The sequence below is a fragment of the Apiospora marii genome, assembly GCF_038362585.1.
Source record: "Apiospora marii strain CBS 49790 chromosome Unknown utg000003l_segment0_segment0, whole genome shotgun sequence".
Taxonomy (NCBI): domain Eukaryota; kingdom Fungi; phylum Ascomycota; class Sordariomycetes; order Amphisphaeriales; family Apiosporaceae; genus Apiospora; species Apiospora marii.
This window is the reverse complement of record NW_027117374.1, coordinates 700559-715058: the sequence shown is the minus strand read 5'-3', so window position 1 is coordinate 715058 and position 14500 is coordinate 700559. Positions and strand designations below refer to the sequence as shown.

General features: G+C 56.2%; 5 protein-coding genes across 5 annotated transcripts; 2 read left to right on the top strand and 3 right to left on the bottom strand.

Annotated features, from left to right (window-relative positions):
- Positions 1-658: 658 nt before the first annotated feature.
- Positions 659-1396, bottom strand: PG985_003687 (uncharacterized protein; the record flags this gene model as incomplete). The annotated part of the gene is made up of 1 exon (XM_066823456.1): positions 659-1396. One exon carries the CDS (start codon positions 1394-1396, stop codon positions 659-661), a length of 738 nt encoding a protein of 245 aa, XP_066686616.1.
- Positions 1397-2449: 1053 nt separating this feature from the next.
- Positions 2450-3169, bottom strand: PG985_003686 (ribonuclease P protein subunit p29; the record flags this gene model as incomplete). The annotated part of the gene is made up of 1 exon (XM_066823455.1): positions 2450-3169. One exon carries the CDS (start codon positions 3167-3169, stop codon positions 2450-2452), a length of 720 nt encoding a protein of 239 aa, XP_066686615.1.
- An 894-nt stretch (positions 3170-4063) lies between these two features.
- On the top strand, positions 4064-6690 carry PG985_003685 (acyltransferase; the record flags this gene model as incomplete). The annotated part of the gene is made up of 3 exons (XM_066823454.1): positions 4064-4601; positions 4673-6162; positions 6226-6690. 3 exons carry the CDS (start codon positions 4064-4066, stop codon positions 6688-6690), a joined length of 2493 nt encoding a protein of 830 aa, XP_066686614.1.
- A 933-nt stretch (positions 6691-7623) lies between these two features.
- PG985_003684 (uncharacterized protein) lies at positions 7624-8790 on the top strand (the record flags this gene model as incomplete). The annotated part of the gene is made up of 1 exon (XM_066823453.1): positions 7624-8790. One exon carries the CDS (start codon positions 7624-7626, stop codon positions 8788-8790), a length of 1167 nt encoding a protein of 388 aa, XP_066686613.1.
- Positions 8791-10019: 1229 nt separating this feature from the next.
- Positions 10020-12657, bottom strand: PG985_003683 (C6 zinc finger domain-containing protein; the record flags this gene model as incomplete). Its single annotated transcript, XM_066823452.1, has 4 exons — positions 10020-10824; positions 10936-12388; positions 12460-12585; positions 12642-12657. 4 exons carry the CDS (start codon positions 12655-12657, stop codon positions 10020-10022), a joined length of 2400 nt encoding a protein of 799 aa, XP_066686612.1.
- Positions 12658-14500: the final 1843 nt, after the last annotated feature.

Sequence of the window (14500 nt, the reverse complement as noted above, 5' to 3'; positions counted from 1 at the left end):
TGAATGGTATGCCAATCTCGGACTGATTTTGCCTGCTGTGCCGCAACAACTGGCCACCAAGCAACGTGCAGGGTTGGCCGGCTAAGCGAGCCGAACCACCTTGCATATGAACACCCTTATTGCTGATCCCCAAAAGGCTTCTCGTAGTAGCTAGCTCGTGAAGGTATGACCAAATTCCTTTAACCAATAACTTTAATTTTCGGATTGCTTTACCTGTCAATTGCCTGTGGCTTTGGTCGCACAAGGGGCCACCCATCCATTCATCAACTGCACCAACCCGAGCGGCACTTGACGACGATGGCTTACACCATGACCACGGCCACGGGCCCGCCGCCGGCGCAGTTCACCCCGGCGCCGGAATGCCAAGAGTCCATGTCGCACCTGTACCGGACGACCGCCTACACGCGAGGAGCGACCGAGCCGGCGGTCTGCACGCCGCTCCCGGGCCGCGACTACCACCTGCCTTGTGAGTACTACAACCTGGGCCCCATGAGCTGGGACGAGAACGAATGTACCCCCCGCACGTACGAACGTGCCAGGACGGCCACGAGCTACGCCGGCTGCCCCTGGGGATACACGACGGCCTGCTCGGGAAAGACCCTGCACAGTGGCGGCGCCCCTTACTGGCCAAGTACGGAAATATCCGCCATGTGCTGCCCTACGTAAGAAACCTCCCTGGAATCGTCAAATACCGAAGGAATACTCTGAATTCCGCAACTAACCTCGACCCCCCGCCAGCCACTCGGCCTTTTCTTTCTCCTGTGGCGGCAACCCGTCCAGCACAGACACAGCACCCAGATACGGCTACTCCGGCGTCGACATGTACGCCGTGACCGGCTGCGTCGCCGCCGTCCCGTCGCCCACCACGACCGAGATCCTGAGCCTGGACACGGTGGACCTCGCGACGAGCACGTGGCTCGAGGACCCCGACCCGCGGGGCGGCACGCGGACCGCGCCTCCCCGCACCCGCGTGGACTACCGGCCCCGTCTCGCGACGGCGACCTCGATAGCCACCCTCCGGCCGGGCACCGACTGGGTCTCGGCGCCCGGGGTGGACATCGCCATGACCGTCTGGGGCCGGTCGACCTGCTATGCGCCGCGGGGGGAGTGTGAGATGCCGACGCCCATGTGGGACTGGCGGCACGGGGAAAAGGAGCATGAGAAGCAATGGCCGGCCGTCGGCGGGAACAATACGACCGGAATTGTGTCTATCGTGCTGCTGTGCGTCATCTCCTTGGCTTTCTTCTTGTCCATACTGGGGTTTTGGGTAAAAGGGAAAGGTTTGGCCGAGAAGCGCAGGCAGCTCCGTGATGAGCTGTATGCCGAAAGTCGGCGGCAAGATCGGTATTACGGGCAGTAGATGATTTCCGGGGCGGATGATCTGGCGCGTCTCCATTTCGCCGTTTATGTTGGGCGTTGGAAAATGTCGCTAAAGACGCCCTCCCTCTCCTTCAACATTGTCAGCAGAGTACGATGGTCTCACAGGGGAAAAGGCTGGGCTGTGGTTTCATGTTATCATTTATGTGATTTCCATGTTCGTTTAGATACCAGGACAAGGTCCCCGCCACTTAGACATTGTAATTAAGATACCGCGAAAGCAATGCCGTCGGCTAGCCTCTATCTCTCTACACGCACAAAGCTGAAGCAAGGTGGTGGCCGGGCATTGGCACAATGACATACTTAGGTATACTTGTGGCACCAAGGCACATTGGTTGGCTTGAATGGGGCTGCACATATGGCACATCCTGCAATACCTAGATCATGCCACAAGTTGCATGTGCATAAAGAAATAATGACAGCAGGTAAGGAGCGGGCACTAAGAATGTACCGACAAGTTGTATCAAATACTGCTCTTGTGACGGTAATAGCAAATGGCCCGGAGTCCCTGTGTCTCAATCATTTCCTCCTTTTCACCTAGTTGGGGTTGTGACATATTTGACGGCATCCCCCAACGATCTAGTTGACATATAGACAGATCTTGTCCACCCCAAATTTCTTTTAACCAAGTTGACTTGTGATAACTGTAGTTCAACTGGTTGATGATCATGCAGTCCGTCACAGAAAATTGCGTGATTTCTCTGTTCAGACATTTGTTGGATGAAAGCCATTGCAAAGCGTCGAGGGTGGGGTGGCCTACAAAGCGTGAACAGCAAGAGTGCTACTGTCACCTGCTGTCGCAGGATCCTGTTTGTTCCATGGTACACCGCTTGTTATCCGAATCAGTATTGAAAGGATCGCCAGAAGTTTTGCTGACGTCGGACCTCCGTCGAGGTCGAGAGAAGCTAGTATGATGAATTTAAGGCGCCTACTGTTGTGCTTCAATGTACCATGTTTCGACTAAGCAGTGCTGAGGATACACAGCATGAAGTAGGTATGTGTGCCTGCCTCATAGTGTCGCAAACGATACCAAAAAGTGGTTGTATTGTGTATTTTTTCCTTCGAGGTCGGATCAGATCTTGTCCAGGTAATGCGCCTTGAACTTCCGGTTGGCGCGATCCGCCGACCGGTACTGAAACTGGTCGCCCAATATCTCGAATGTGAAGCCGTTCTTCGGCTCGACGCTTTCGGCGGCGGGGGTCGTTGTCGTCGAGTCGGATGCGTCCGTGGGGGCGGGGATGTACAGTCGGAACATGGTGCCCTCCTTGGGGACGAGCTTCAGCTCGTTCTTGGGAGTGATGATCTCGAACGCGAACTTGGAGTCCTTGATGACGATGCCCTTGATCCCGACACGGCTAGGGCACCCACTGCGCGTGACCTCGACCTCAGCGCCGTGGTACTCCGCCGCACAGAGCTTGGCCGCGCACGCGGGGCCGCCGGTGTAGAGATGGCTACCGAGCACCTCGCGCATGTAGCCGATCCAAAGCTGCCTCAGGGGCTCGAAGACCGCATACCGCCGGCCCTCTTTGGGGACGTCGTAGAGGCCCAGCTTGCGGCGCTGCGACGCGGATAGGGGCTTCGGCTTCTGGGCCTTGCGCTGGCGGTTCTTGTCGTCGCGCGCCTTGCGGCGGGCGGCGCGGGCGTGGGCGGCGGGCGGCGGCGAGTTGGGGCGCAGGTAGAGCGGTCGGTGCTGGATCTTGTCGCTGTAGATGCGCGCGGCGCTGTCGGGGCTGTGGGCGCGGGCCAGGAGCTCTTGCGTCAGGGGTTGGGGGTTTGATGTTGACGACGCCATTTTCCCGGTCGATCCCCCAGGGATTTGGGGAGAATACCGACGTGGAGGGCAGAATTTGTGGTGTTTTTGATTGATTGACTTTATGGCTGCTGGCTGCGCTGGACAAAGAAAAAAAGTCTTGGAGCTTCGATGGGCCAGGCACGATAAACTTTGGGGCACTTGTGGTAATGGCGGGGCAGATCTCCGATGCAACCTACAGGCCCTGGCCCAAGAAGTTAGTGGTGTGTGGGGCTGACAGGCGGCGATGTCCATGCAGCTGGGCAAGCTGGTTCGGTGGCGCCGGGAGTGCAGCTTAGCTGTTCTTCTAGGCGCGTTAGGTGTCTCTCTGCTTGGCGTACGCTTCGGCAGCTGTTCACATGTTTAGATAGCCTCGGCATGAAGCTGCTGTGTCCCCCTGTACCAAGTTCATCACTTATCACGAGAGTTTCTGTGCGGTCCCTGCTTTTGGGGTTTGCAACCACTCACGACCAACAAACGACTTTCCGGTGTTTGGCTGTGTACCTACGTCGGTTTCAAGAAAGGCTTTCCAATTCGTCTTCTACTGTTTTACCGCAAGTTAATTGAACATTACACACTTCTTGTTTTCCTTCGCAATTCCTCCAATGTTGATCGTTCGATGCGGAGCGTCCCACTCCCCTCCTCGCCGTGACTTCCTCTACGACATTGCCGGCCAATTGTAGACAGCGACGACGCTGGAGATCCGTCCGTGCCGACCAATATTAATGAAATACTCCAGTAAAACCCACCGACTACATACCTAATACACCCAACGAATCCACGGCCGCTTAGACGAGAAGCTCACCACACCGGAAAGACTCTTGGGAGCTTCGAAAGCTACAGACAGGACAGAACAGGGCGTGAGGGAAGACAGACCACGGTACAGAAATCACCACTATGGCACAAGAGGACGACCCGACGCGCGATTCCGCGCCCGATTTACAGATACTCGGCGACCAGATTACCCTACAGCCTCGAAGCTATGTCGAGCCCGCGCAGCAAGAAAAAGAGGAGGCCCTGATGCACCACATGGCGCGCTTCCGGTCCGAGCCGCTGCAGTTCTTGCGCGAGGTATCCCTATACGTGTCGGGCACGGGATGGCGGGCCTACGACAAGGTCATCGGGCAGCCCATTTTCTACTCGGGATTCTCCGAGCAGATGAAGAAAGCCGTCGTGTCGGCCCCTTTGCTGCAGGATCGGCTTCGGCAGCTGGCCGACCTGCGCATCGAGGTAGAAGAGAAGGACGGTTGGCTTCGCAAAGACGACCCGGATTTCGCAGTCAAGAAGGCAAATCGTCGTAATGTCATACATCAGGGGCTGCAAGAGGTGGCCGACAAGCTGACCAACGACATGATCTGCAAGTTTGAGAGCAAGATGTTCATCAGGGGGGCATACTACATGGTAACACAGCTTCTGACAAGAGCGTACCATCAAGGTATGTACCGGTGTGATGAACTGGCCATGATGATGACTTGGGGAACTATGCTGATATGGGATCCATTGTAGGCATTCATGTCTCCAGTGAGGAGGTATTGCGGTTACGGAAAGTGGCAGAGGAGGCCGAACGGAAAAAGCAGTCCATCATTTTCCTCCCTTCTCACAGATCCCATGTGGACTATGTTTCTATGCAACTAATATGCTACCGCCTCGGGCTTGCCCTGCCTGTCGTCGTTGCCGGCGACAACCTCAACTTCCCCGTCGTGGGCGCCTTCTTACAGCACGCCGGCGCCATGTGGATCCGACGCTCGTTCGGGAACGATGCGCTCTACACGACCCTGGTCCAGACCTACATCGACACGCTGCTGCAGCAGGGGTACAACTTCGAGTGCTTCATCGAGGGCGGGCGCTCGCGGACGGGCAAGCTCCTCTCGCCCAAGTTCGGCATCCTCAGCTTCATCCTCGACAGTATCCTGTCCGGGCGCGTCGAGGACGCCATCATCTGCCCCGTCAGCACGCAGTACGACAAGGTCATCGAGACCGAGGGCTACGTGACGGAGCTGCTGGGCGTGCCCAAGAAGAAGGAGAACCTGGCCGACTTCCTGAGCGGCGGCTCCTCGGTGCTCTCCCTCAAGCTCGGCCGCGTCGACGTGCGCTTCCACGAGCCCTGGAGCCTGCGCGGCTTTATCGACGACCAGCTCAAGAAGTTTGAGGCCGCCAGCGTGGGCAGCGTCCCGCGCGACCTTTCCGCCAGGACTCCCGAGGCCGTCCGCATCAAGCAGAAGCTCCTGCGCACCATGGGCTACAAGGTCCTGTCCGAGATCAACGATGTCTCCGTGGTCATGCCCACGGCCCTCATCGGCACCGTCCTGCTCACCCTGCGCGGCCGCGGCGTCGGCAAGGCCGAACTCATGCGCCGCGTCGAATGGCTCTCGAACCGCGTGCGGGCCAAGGGCGGCCGTGTTGCCCACTTTGGCACCGCGCCCCTTTCGGACGTGGTCGAGCGCGGCCTCGACGTTTTGGGTAAGGACCTTGTGGGCGTCGTCTCCGGGCTCGCAGAGCCAACCTACTACGCCGTCGACCGCTTCCAGCTGTCATTTTACCGCAACATGACCATCCACCTTTTTATTTCGGAAGCCCTTGTGAGCGCCGCCATGTATACGCGCGTCAAGCGCGGCGGCGGGCCCGCGGTCCAGGATATTGGGTACGACGACCTACGCAACCAAGTCCTGTTCCTGTCCTCGCTCTTCCGCGGCGAGTTCATCTTCCCCGCCGACGGCCTCGCCGCCAACCTCGAGAAGACGCTTGCGGGGCTCGAGCACGACCGCATCATCCACCTGGCGCGCGACCCGGAGAGTAACAAGATCGTCACAGTGGGACTTTCGGACGAGGAGCGGACGGCGGGCCGCGAAAATTACGATTTTTACTGCTTCCTGATTTGGCCCTTCATCGAGGCTAGCTGGTTGGCGGCTACTTCGCTGATCGGCTTGACGCCGCCACTGGACTATAAGGAGGATGTTTGGATCGAGGTCACGAAAGCCCAGAACAGCGCCCAGCTGGTAAGTATTCTAAGACGTCCCCCCTTTCCTTTCAACATTCTGTTAACTGACAACTTCGTTCAGTTCGGCAAGACCCTCTACCACCAGGGCGACCTCTCCTACTTCGAGGCCGTCAACAAGGAGACGCTCAAGAACGCGTACAGCCGGTTCGAAGAAGAGGGCATCCTGTACGTGGTCAAGTCCAAGGACGCCAAGACGAGCCCGGCGCGGCTGCGCATCTCGCACGACTGGATGCCGGCGCGCGACCGGGCGACGGGCGACCTGGTGCCGACGGGCCGGCTGTGGGAGTTCACCGAGAAGATCGCGTCGAGCCGGCGCGAGGGCAAGAACCGCCGCGACGGCGCCACGGTCAGCACGCGCGTCCTGCGGCTCTCGGATATCCTGGGCAGGCGCATGTTCGAGGAGGCCACGACGGCGGCGGATGGGTCGAGGAGGGAGTTTCGGTTGTCCGAGGAGGCGGCGACGGTCAAGAGGGCGGTGAGGGAGGAGAGGAGGCGGAGGAGGTTGGAGGGGAGGGCGCAGCTGTGAGGGTGGGTTGACGAACACACCGATTGATTGGAGCGTCCGTTACGGCTGTGCGAGGCAGTGCGTTTGTATGTATATTACCCTTGTATTAAGTATACGGAGCTATTCATATATGAAGCCACAAAACTACATGGGAAATGGAGCTTTTAGTAACGTTTGAAGTATCAGTTTCTCAGTCGTGCTTGCAAAAGATCTGTATCAAGCGACCTAATTTTCCAAGCATCCTTACCAGGTGCACTAAATGCATACAGTAAACATCGTCCTTGGAGGCAAGCAGATCCCACAAGCTGTGTTGAGTACATAGTTTTACGTTGACAGTGACTTTATTTGGAGACAGTACCTACAGCCTGCCCTGGCTCTTCACCAGCGCCCCAACCGTCCCCCATCCATACCGTCTGGAGAGAAGAAAGCCACCGAGGCTATTGCAGATCTTGCTTCTATAGACGGAAATCAAGCCGATCAAGACTAAATAGGGTTTAGTCCTCCTTATAAGCACCTCCCCCATTTTGCCTGACAAGTGTGCCCTGCGCTTCTGACACCACTTCATCTGCCGACCCGGCGCAATGCGTGCATGGCATAGCCACGCTACAGCCTGATGGCTTCATAAATTTCGGTCCTGATGTAGACTGGTCGATTAAATGTCAAGCTCCCTCCCGATCAATTTCGAGTATGTTCCAATTTGATAACTTTCTCCTTCGTCGGTAGCCGATCGATCCTTCGACTCGTTATGTGCTATCAGATAATTGAACTGTATTCTGCTTGCCGGTGCCTCTTTCGCCTACACCCAGTAGATCGCTGCGCTGCATACGGCAGGCCTGGCCATCACGTCACCCAAAAAACCATTTTAGTTGGCTATACCTGTTCTGCCCATTCTCACCAGGGCGATGGGCCTGGAAGCTTCATCTTGACTTGGCTGACGACTGCCACCTCGTTACAATGATCCTACCCTTGGAAACGGTACATGAACACAGTTGGCATGGATATATCTACGACTCTCTGCCGCTAAAGCAGGACGAGTTCCGACTGCTCAAGCTTTACCCCGCCTCTACCAGACAAGCACCCATCTTTATCGAATTGTTTAAGATCGATAAACTCCATCCCGAGGTGCCTACCCCTAGCTACGATGCTATTTCGTATCGCTGGGGCGATCAGACTGACCGGCGGTTCTTGACAGCCAACGGTCAGCGGATTTCGGTCACCCGCAGCCTACATACTGCTCTCACATATATGAGGGACGAATCCTCGACAAGGATCCTCTGGATTGACGGAGTGTGCATAAATCAGAATGACACCGTCGAAAGAGGTCAACAAGTTCTCCAGATGGGATCCATCTTTTCAGGGGCCGAGACTGTTCGCATTTTCGTTGGCGAGGCAGAAGACAATGACAAGATAGCCCAGGCAACAAATCTCTTGTCAAGCCTCGAAACGATGGAGGACGACCGGGGAATTGTTGAAAGAATGAAGTTGGACGAGTACGGCAGCCGCGGACTGATCAATCTGCTCCGGCGACCCTACTGGCAGCGAATGTGGATGTTCCAGGAGATTGTGCTATCAAGAAATGCCGTTGTGCATTGCGGTCCATATGAGATATCATGGAAGAACTTGAGAAAATTCAACACAATTTCAGCGAGTCCTGGGATATGGTTCGAAGCCCAGGTCAGATGTGGCTGGATATTGGAGCTTCGAAGGACTCTCTTCCAAATTGCCCACTTCTTCATCAGCAAAGTTGAGGCCCGGGATATGAGAAATATTCTACAACCTACGAGACATCTACAATGTACGGACCCACGAGACAAGCTGTTTTCACTGCTTGGAGTTTGCAAAACCATCCCTATCCACGCAGACTACTCGCGATCTGTTCGAGACATCTACACCGACTTTACACGCCGATGTCTCGAGGATTACTATAACAATGAGGATGGTATGTCTCTCTTGCTTACAGCTGGTTTATGGAATCCAGGGAACGGACCGCAGCTGAATCTACCTTCCTGGGTTCCTGACTATCGTGGAACCCACGGCGTGGACATCCGATATTTGGCTGCTAGCCAACTGAAACATTTCAGAGCTACTATGAACGAGGATCCTCACATTGCCTTTCCATAGAGACCGGAGTTGACCAGCCCCACGGATTATCCAGAAGACGTGATGGGGCCACAGTATATGCTGGCAACTCGTGGGGTGCTGATTGATACACTCAATGCGATAACGACGTTGAAGGAAGTCCAAGACAGCCCGCAAAGTCTCTTGAAACTGATCGAACCAAAAAGGGTTGACCCTCAACTTCCCGGCGAAAACGATCATGCTCAGATTCTATTTCGCATCCTGATATTTGACGAGAAAACTTTACATGAGCCCGGGGCTATCCCTATACATTACAGAAACGGCAGCGAGCGTTACGTTCGACTGGCCCTGGGATTCGCGCATTGCCTCCATCTAGAAGACCCCCCGAGCAAGCCGGAAGCAAGCTTCCTGGATTCATTCATAGGACTGAAGAGTGGTGGCCAGACGATGCGCCAGCACTATGATTATCTGTTGGAATTCAGCCTCGGGGAACTGGAGTTTCATTACCAGGAGTATTTGATTCGGAGCAATGAGACCAGTGAGCAGTCTTCCTCCAAGTTCTTCGTGACTAAGGACAATCGGATCGGCAAGGGCCCTTGCGATTCGGAACCAGGCGACTGCGTGGCGGTCATTTACGGCTGTCGCATCCCATTGGTTCTACGTCCCTCGGGGGCACACTTCCAGCTGGTTGGACCTTGCTATATGAACGGCGCCATGTTTGGTGAGATCGTGATGCAATTGAGTGAGATCGTGAAGCAATTGCATCACGATCAAACTTCGGGGTTGAAAGAGAGTGAAATCACTATTATTTAATACCGTTTTAGTTGTAGATAGTGTTTCAATTAGATTTTTAATATTTCTGTATTTATTAAATGCTGTAATAAGTATGCCACCATGGTCCCAATACCATCTGACGCCCCCCAAAACACGAACTCGCATCGTGATCATATCTGAACAAGCACGCAGACAGAATATGCAGCCGCCCAATAGCTTTCTCGCCCGCAATGCAACAACCCAATGGTATCTTGACACCTTCCCTATGCCTGGTAGCCGTGCCCCTACCGCTGTAAAACATGATACACGTAAATCATCAAGCAACCACTCAAGACGGACGACTGATTGCCGCTGTCTTGGGGTAGGCATATATATGCACACACATTTCCACACTCGCACCCGCTCGCTCAGACGTATACACACAAGATGAAAGCAGATATCCCAACCTCCCAGAATAAGAGATAGTAATGGACTGGCAACCGGGAAATTGCTCATCCTCACAACAGCCCCTGAGAAGTCTTGTAAGAGCTCGACCGACTAGGCGGCTCGTACCAATTCTGATAAGGATGGTTGGGCAAGCTGAAATCCGCAAAGCTAAGCGGATTAACACTCAACCTTACCGGCCGCGGCGCCGCAACCGGCGGCGGCTGGCCCTGCGCATGCGCCGGCCCGTGAGCCTGCGCCTGAGCGAGCCCAGGAATCATCTGTCCCGCGTTCGAGCCCGAGATCGAATTGGCACGTTCCGCCGCCGGTGTCGGCTGGTTGGTGATGTTAGCCAAAGAAACCGACCGCTCCGAAGGCGACGGCGCCGCGCTCATCGTGTGGCTAGCCGGCGCCGTCGTCGTCGTCGTCGACGGGTTGCCGTTGTTGTTGTTGCCGCTGACGCCGCCGCTACCGTTGATATTGCTGGAAGACGACGGCGCCGGCGCCGGCAGGAACGTGGCCGCGAGCCCCGAGATGCTGTTCTGCTTCTCCCAGCCCCAGACCCGCTTGAGGTTCTTGACGACGGCCCCGAGCTTCCAGCCCGTGGCCTTGTCGATGTTCTCGAGGATGTCGACGCACTCGCGCTGCTCGGCGCGGTCGGTGAGGACCTCGGCCACGATGGCCAGGGACCGGATCGAGACGGACGCCACGCCCCGGTCCCGCGTGTGCGCGACGATGCCGCACACCTGGTGCGCGTGGTGCTGCTGCACCGCGCGCGCCTCCTCGCTGTCTTTGGGCAGGATCGGGTTGATCTGCGCTAGCAGGCACTGCGCCGTGTGGTAGAAAAGGCGGCCGACAATGGCAGCACGTTTGATGAGCCTGGGAGTGACTATTAGCTTTCTGCATATAGATACACACATACCATTTCCCGCAAAAGGGGTTGGCAAAAGGAGAAAACTGAGAGGAGGAAAGGAGGCGACAAGTACATACCAGACATTGGGAAACAACGACGTAGCCCGCCCGCTGCTGCTCCCGCGCGACTGCGAAGGGTAGAGGTACCCAAACGGGTGCATGGGCCGCGGGCAGGCGTCGTTCCAGGTGTCGCACATGCCCTTGAGGCGCTGCCACTCGGCGTAGCGGTCCTGGAGGCGCATCTGCTCCTCGTGGGGGCTGGCCTTTTCGAACTTGGGGATGTTGGCGCGGAAGTTGCAGATCTTGGCCACGATGAAGAACATGCGGTGCACCCACATCTCCTCGGTGCCGTGCCCGATGCCCTCGTCCCGGTCGACGACGGCCCGGTTGTTGTTGTCTCGCTTGTTGTTGTTGTCCGGGTTGGCCGTCGAGTCGAAGAAGAAGTCCATGTCGACGCCCCACTGGTCCGGCTCCCACGCCGTCTGCCAGTTGAAGGCCAGGCAGCTCAGCAGCTCCATGCCCACGTTGAGCCAGAAGCACGCGGCCCCCAGCCCTGTGCTCTTGGCGTTCCACCCGCACTCGCGGATCAGGGCGCGCGCCCCAGCGATGTGGCTCATGCGCTGCGTCGGCTTCTCGCTCATGATCTCATACACGTTCAGGACGACGGCCGTGGTGGCGCACTCGGCCGTGTTGCGCTCCGGGTTCTGCAGGCTGCGGAGCAGCTGCGTCGTCGCCGTGTCGTAGTAAAACAGGGCCTTGTCGTCGTTGAACTGCTGCGTCACCGTCAGCTGCTTGACGCCGCACGCGAGCAGGGCGTTGAGCAGCATCGGGCACTTGAGAGCGTGGTACGGCACCAGCCGCGAAAAGTGCTTCTTCTCGTCCAGGCTGTCCATCCAGACGCCCACCTCCTCCACAAAGACCTGCATGAAGTGCAGCTCCTCGGGCGAGTTGAGGTACTCGCGCTCCCCGGACTTGTCGCTCGTCGGCGTCATCATGCCTGTGTCGGGGGGTCCGATGGGGTCTTGGCCCGGCCCGGAACTGCGGAAGAAATGGGGCTGGTTGTTGCCAACCGTCATGCCGGCTACTGATGCTGCGGTCGACACATCGCTGCCTCGGTACGTGTGTCGGGACTGGCTGCGCTGAATCTCCTCTTTGTTCGCCGCGAACGGGTCTGAAAGCAACAGACTCTCGTAGCCCCTATTGGTAGAAGGATTGGGAAACGCCAGGAACGATGCATCGCTGTTTCTTCTCGATTGGTATCCATCTGAGTGCGCATCCGATTGCGAGTGCGCCTTCTCTCTGTAATGAGATGAATGCTGTAACGACGCCAGGTTGGTGGTAGAGTACCTCCGGTCTATCGGCGGTGCTTGATGGTGCTCTAGGCGGGCAATGTTGAACGACTGCCGCCTGAGGTCGTGAACCCGATCGGGTTCATGCGGTGGTGTGATTACTTGCGGTTCCAGTTTGGCGTACCGGCCCAGCCCACCACGGTATTCTGAGGCGATCTGTCGCGACTCATCCTGAAATTGCACTGCAGAGAAAATGAGTATAAGACTCCAATCGAAATAAAGAAACAAAAAGGAGACCGGGGAGACAACATACCTGACCACTCGTCTGTGGGCGGGAGGAGGATAGGCGGCTCCTTGCAGGTGAGATCGATAAAGTTGAGCCGCACACCGCGTTTGCATTCCCGGTTGCTCTTCCGGCAATTCAGGCAGTCGGGCGTTGCTTCATCGCACTTCAAATGACGTTCTCTACAAGTAAGACATCTGTTTGAGGTAAACCTGCCGAACGAGGCATGTGGGGCTCAAGGGGTGACTTGGAGCCTACCCCGTTGCCTCGTTCTCAACAGGTTGCAGCTGTCAGCATAGGTTCCCGTCTCCGAAGGATAAGCAAAGGGGGGTGAGGGAGAGGAAGGGAAGAGGTGGAAAAGTGAATGAAGAGAAGAAAAAACAAGCAAAAATGACTTACCCTGTCCTAACTCGTCTACTCTTGACCGGCACTGGCTCTGAAACGGTCATGCCACTTCCCGGCGGTGCTACCTTCGTCGTCTTTCCAGGGCTGCTGCTGGGGTTGCTCCTGGACGGGCCCAGTTTGCTTGGACCCGATATGGACAGTCTTTGCCGCTTTGGGGCTGGTATCTCGAACTGCCCGTCATTTGTTGTTGCTGTTGCTGTTGCTGCTGCTGTTGCCGTTGTTGTTGCTGCTGATGCTGGCGCATAACCGTGGGCCCGGACGCTGTATGGCGGGGAGGGATGCTCAGCATAGTGCGCACCATGCGGCGCAGGGGCGCCGAGTCCGAAGCCCGGGTGGACAACGTTCGGCGCGGTATTGTAGGTAGCCAGGGCCGCGGGCGGCGCCTCCGAAGAGACGGGGTATTAGTCCCGAAAAGGGGCTGGACTGGAAGAGAAGGGGAAGCGAAAGGGGTTGGCTTTCGGCTTCCAACTAACAAACAAAGTCGTTGCTTGCTAGGTAAGTCCAGTCGATAATACTTCGGTTACTGTTGCTGTTGCTTGCTTGCGGCTGTGGTAGACCGTTGGCGCTCCCGAGATTAGGTCTGACAGTAACGGGTATCTCTCTGATTGCTGATTGCTGGACCCGTTGGATAAAGATGAGCCACAACTCGGTCGACTCGATTAGAAGCGAATATCGTAAAATAGGTTGCTAGAAGCGGAATGTGATGAGATAAAAGAAAGGGCAAGAATTGTCGAAGAAACCCAAGAAAAGGCGTGGAGTCGAGTACAAGTAGATCGAGTGTGGGGGGACGACTAGTAGGTTGGATGTACTAGCTATGTCTCTGGTGACGGGCCGCTTCAGCACGTTTTCCACTGTTCCTTCTTTTCTTCTCTCGCTTTTTGCTTTTTCCGTCTGTGAGCTGCTGCTGGCAGCGGTGGTGGTGTGTTCTTTGAGCCGGCCAGAACTTGGGGATGCACTCGAATGTCTTGGACTTCGTACGAGCGACCCGTCGGTTGATTGGCACAAGCGTGTCAAACGAGAACGCTGTAGTGCGCCGTCCGTCTTCCCCGACGGAAACTGGCAGCAGAAAGAGATGGGTAGGCCGAGAGCCAAGTGGACTGACTTGAGAGCTTAGTTTCTTTCTGCTGGGTGTATGTAATCTAAATCGTTATTAATTCCGATGAGCGCTCTTCATTCGTCTTCCCGATCGATCAGGCAGGTGAGCGCCCGCATAAGTACTTGTACTAGGTGTGGTACCACAGACCTGGCCCCAGTGTGCCGGAAGACGGGAGGAGCTAGCTGACCAGCTACCAAGGACCGGTCTTGATCTGGCGTGCAAGCGATAGAGGGTGGGAAAAGGGAGCAGTGAAATGTACGTGACGGATGGCGGGTTGATCCTGGGTCGGGTTCGTCCAAGTAAGTATAATTAGGCGCGCAGCTGAAAGAAAATTGCTAGCTTTGGGGCCAAGGGGAAGGAAATATTTGCTTTTCTTTCCCGATGACGATAGACTCTTGCATGTAAATGAGAGCTATAGCAAGCAGGAAAAGGGATAGCTTCGCTCCTAGCGCCGGCTACAGTGGCATATCTCCCAGTATTAGCTCCGATACAAGAAGATGAGCATGCCTCGAGCTTTCTTGGTTCAAACAGGTGAATTGTCAGGTATGTAGTCAGTCGTCCGGCGCCCAT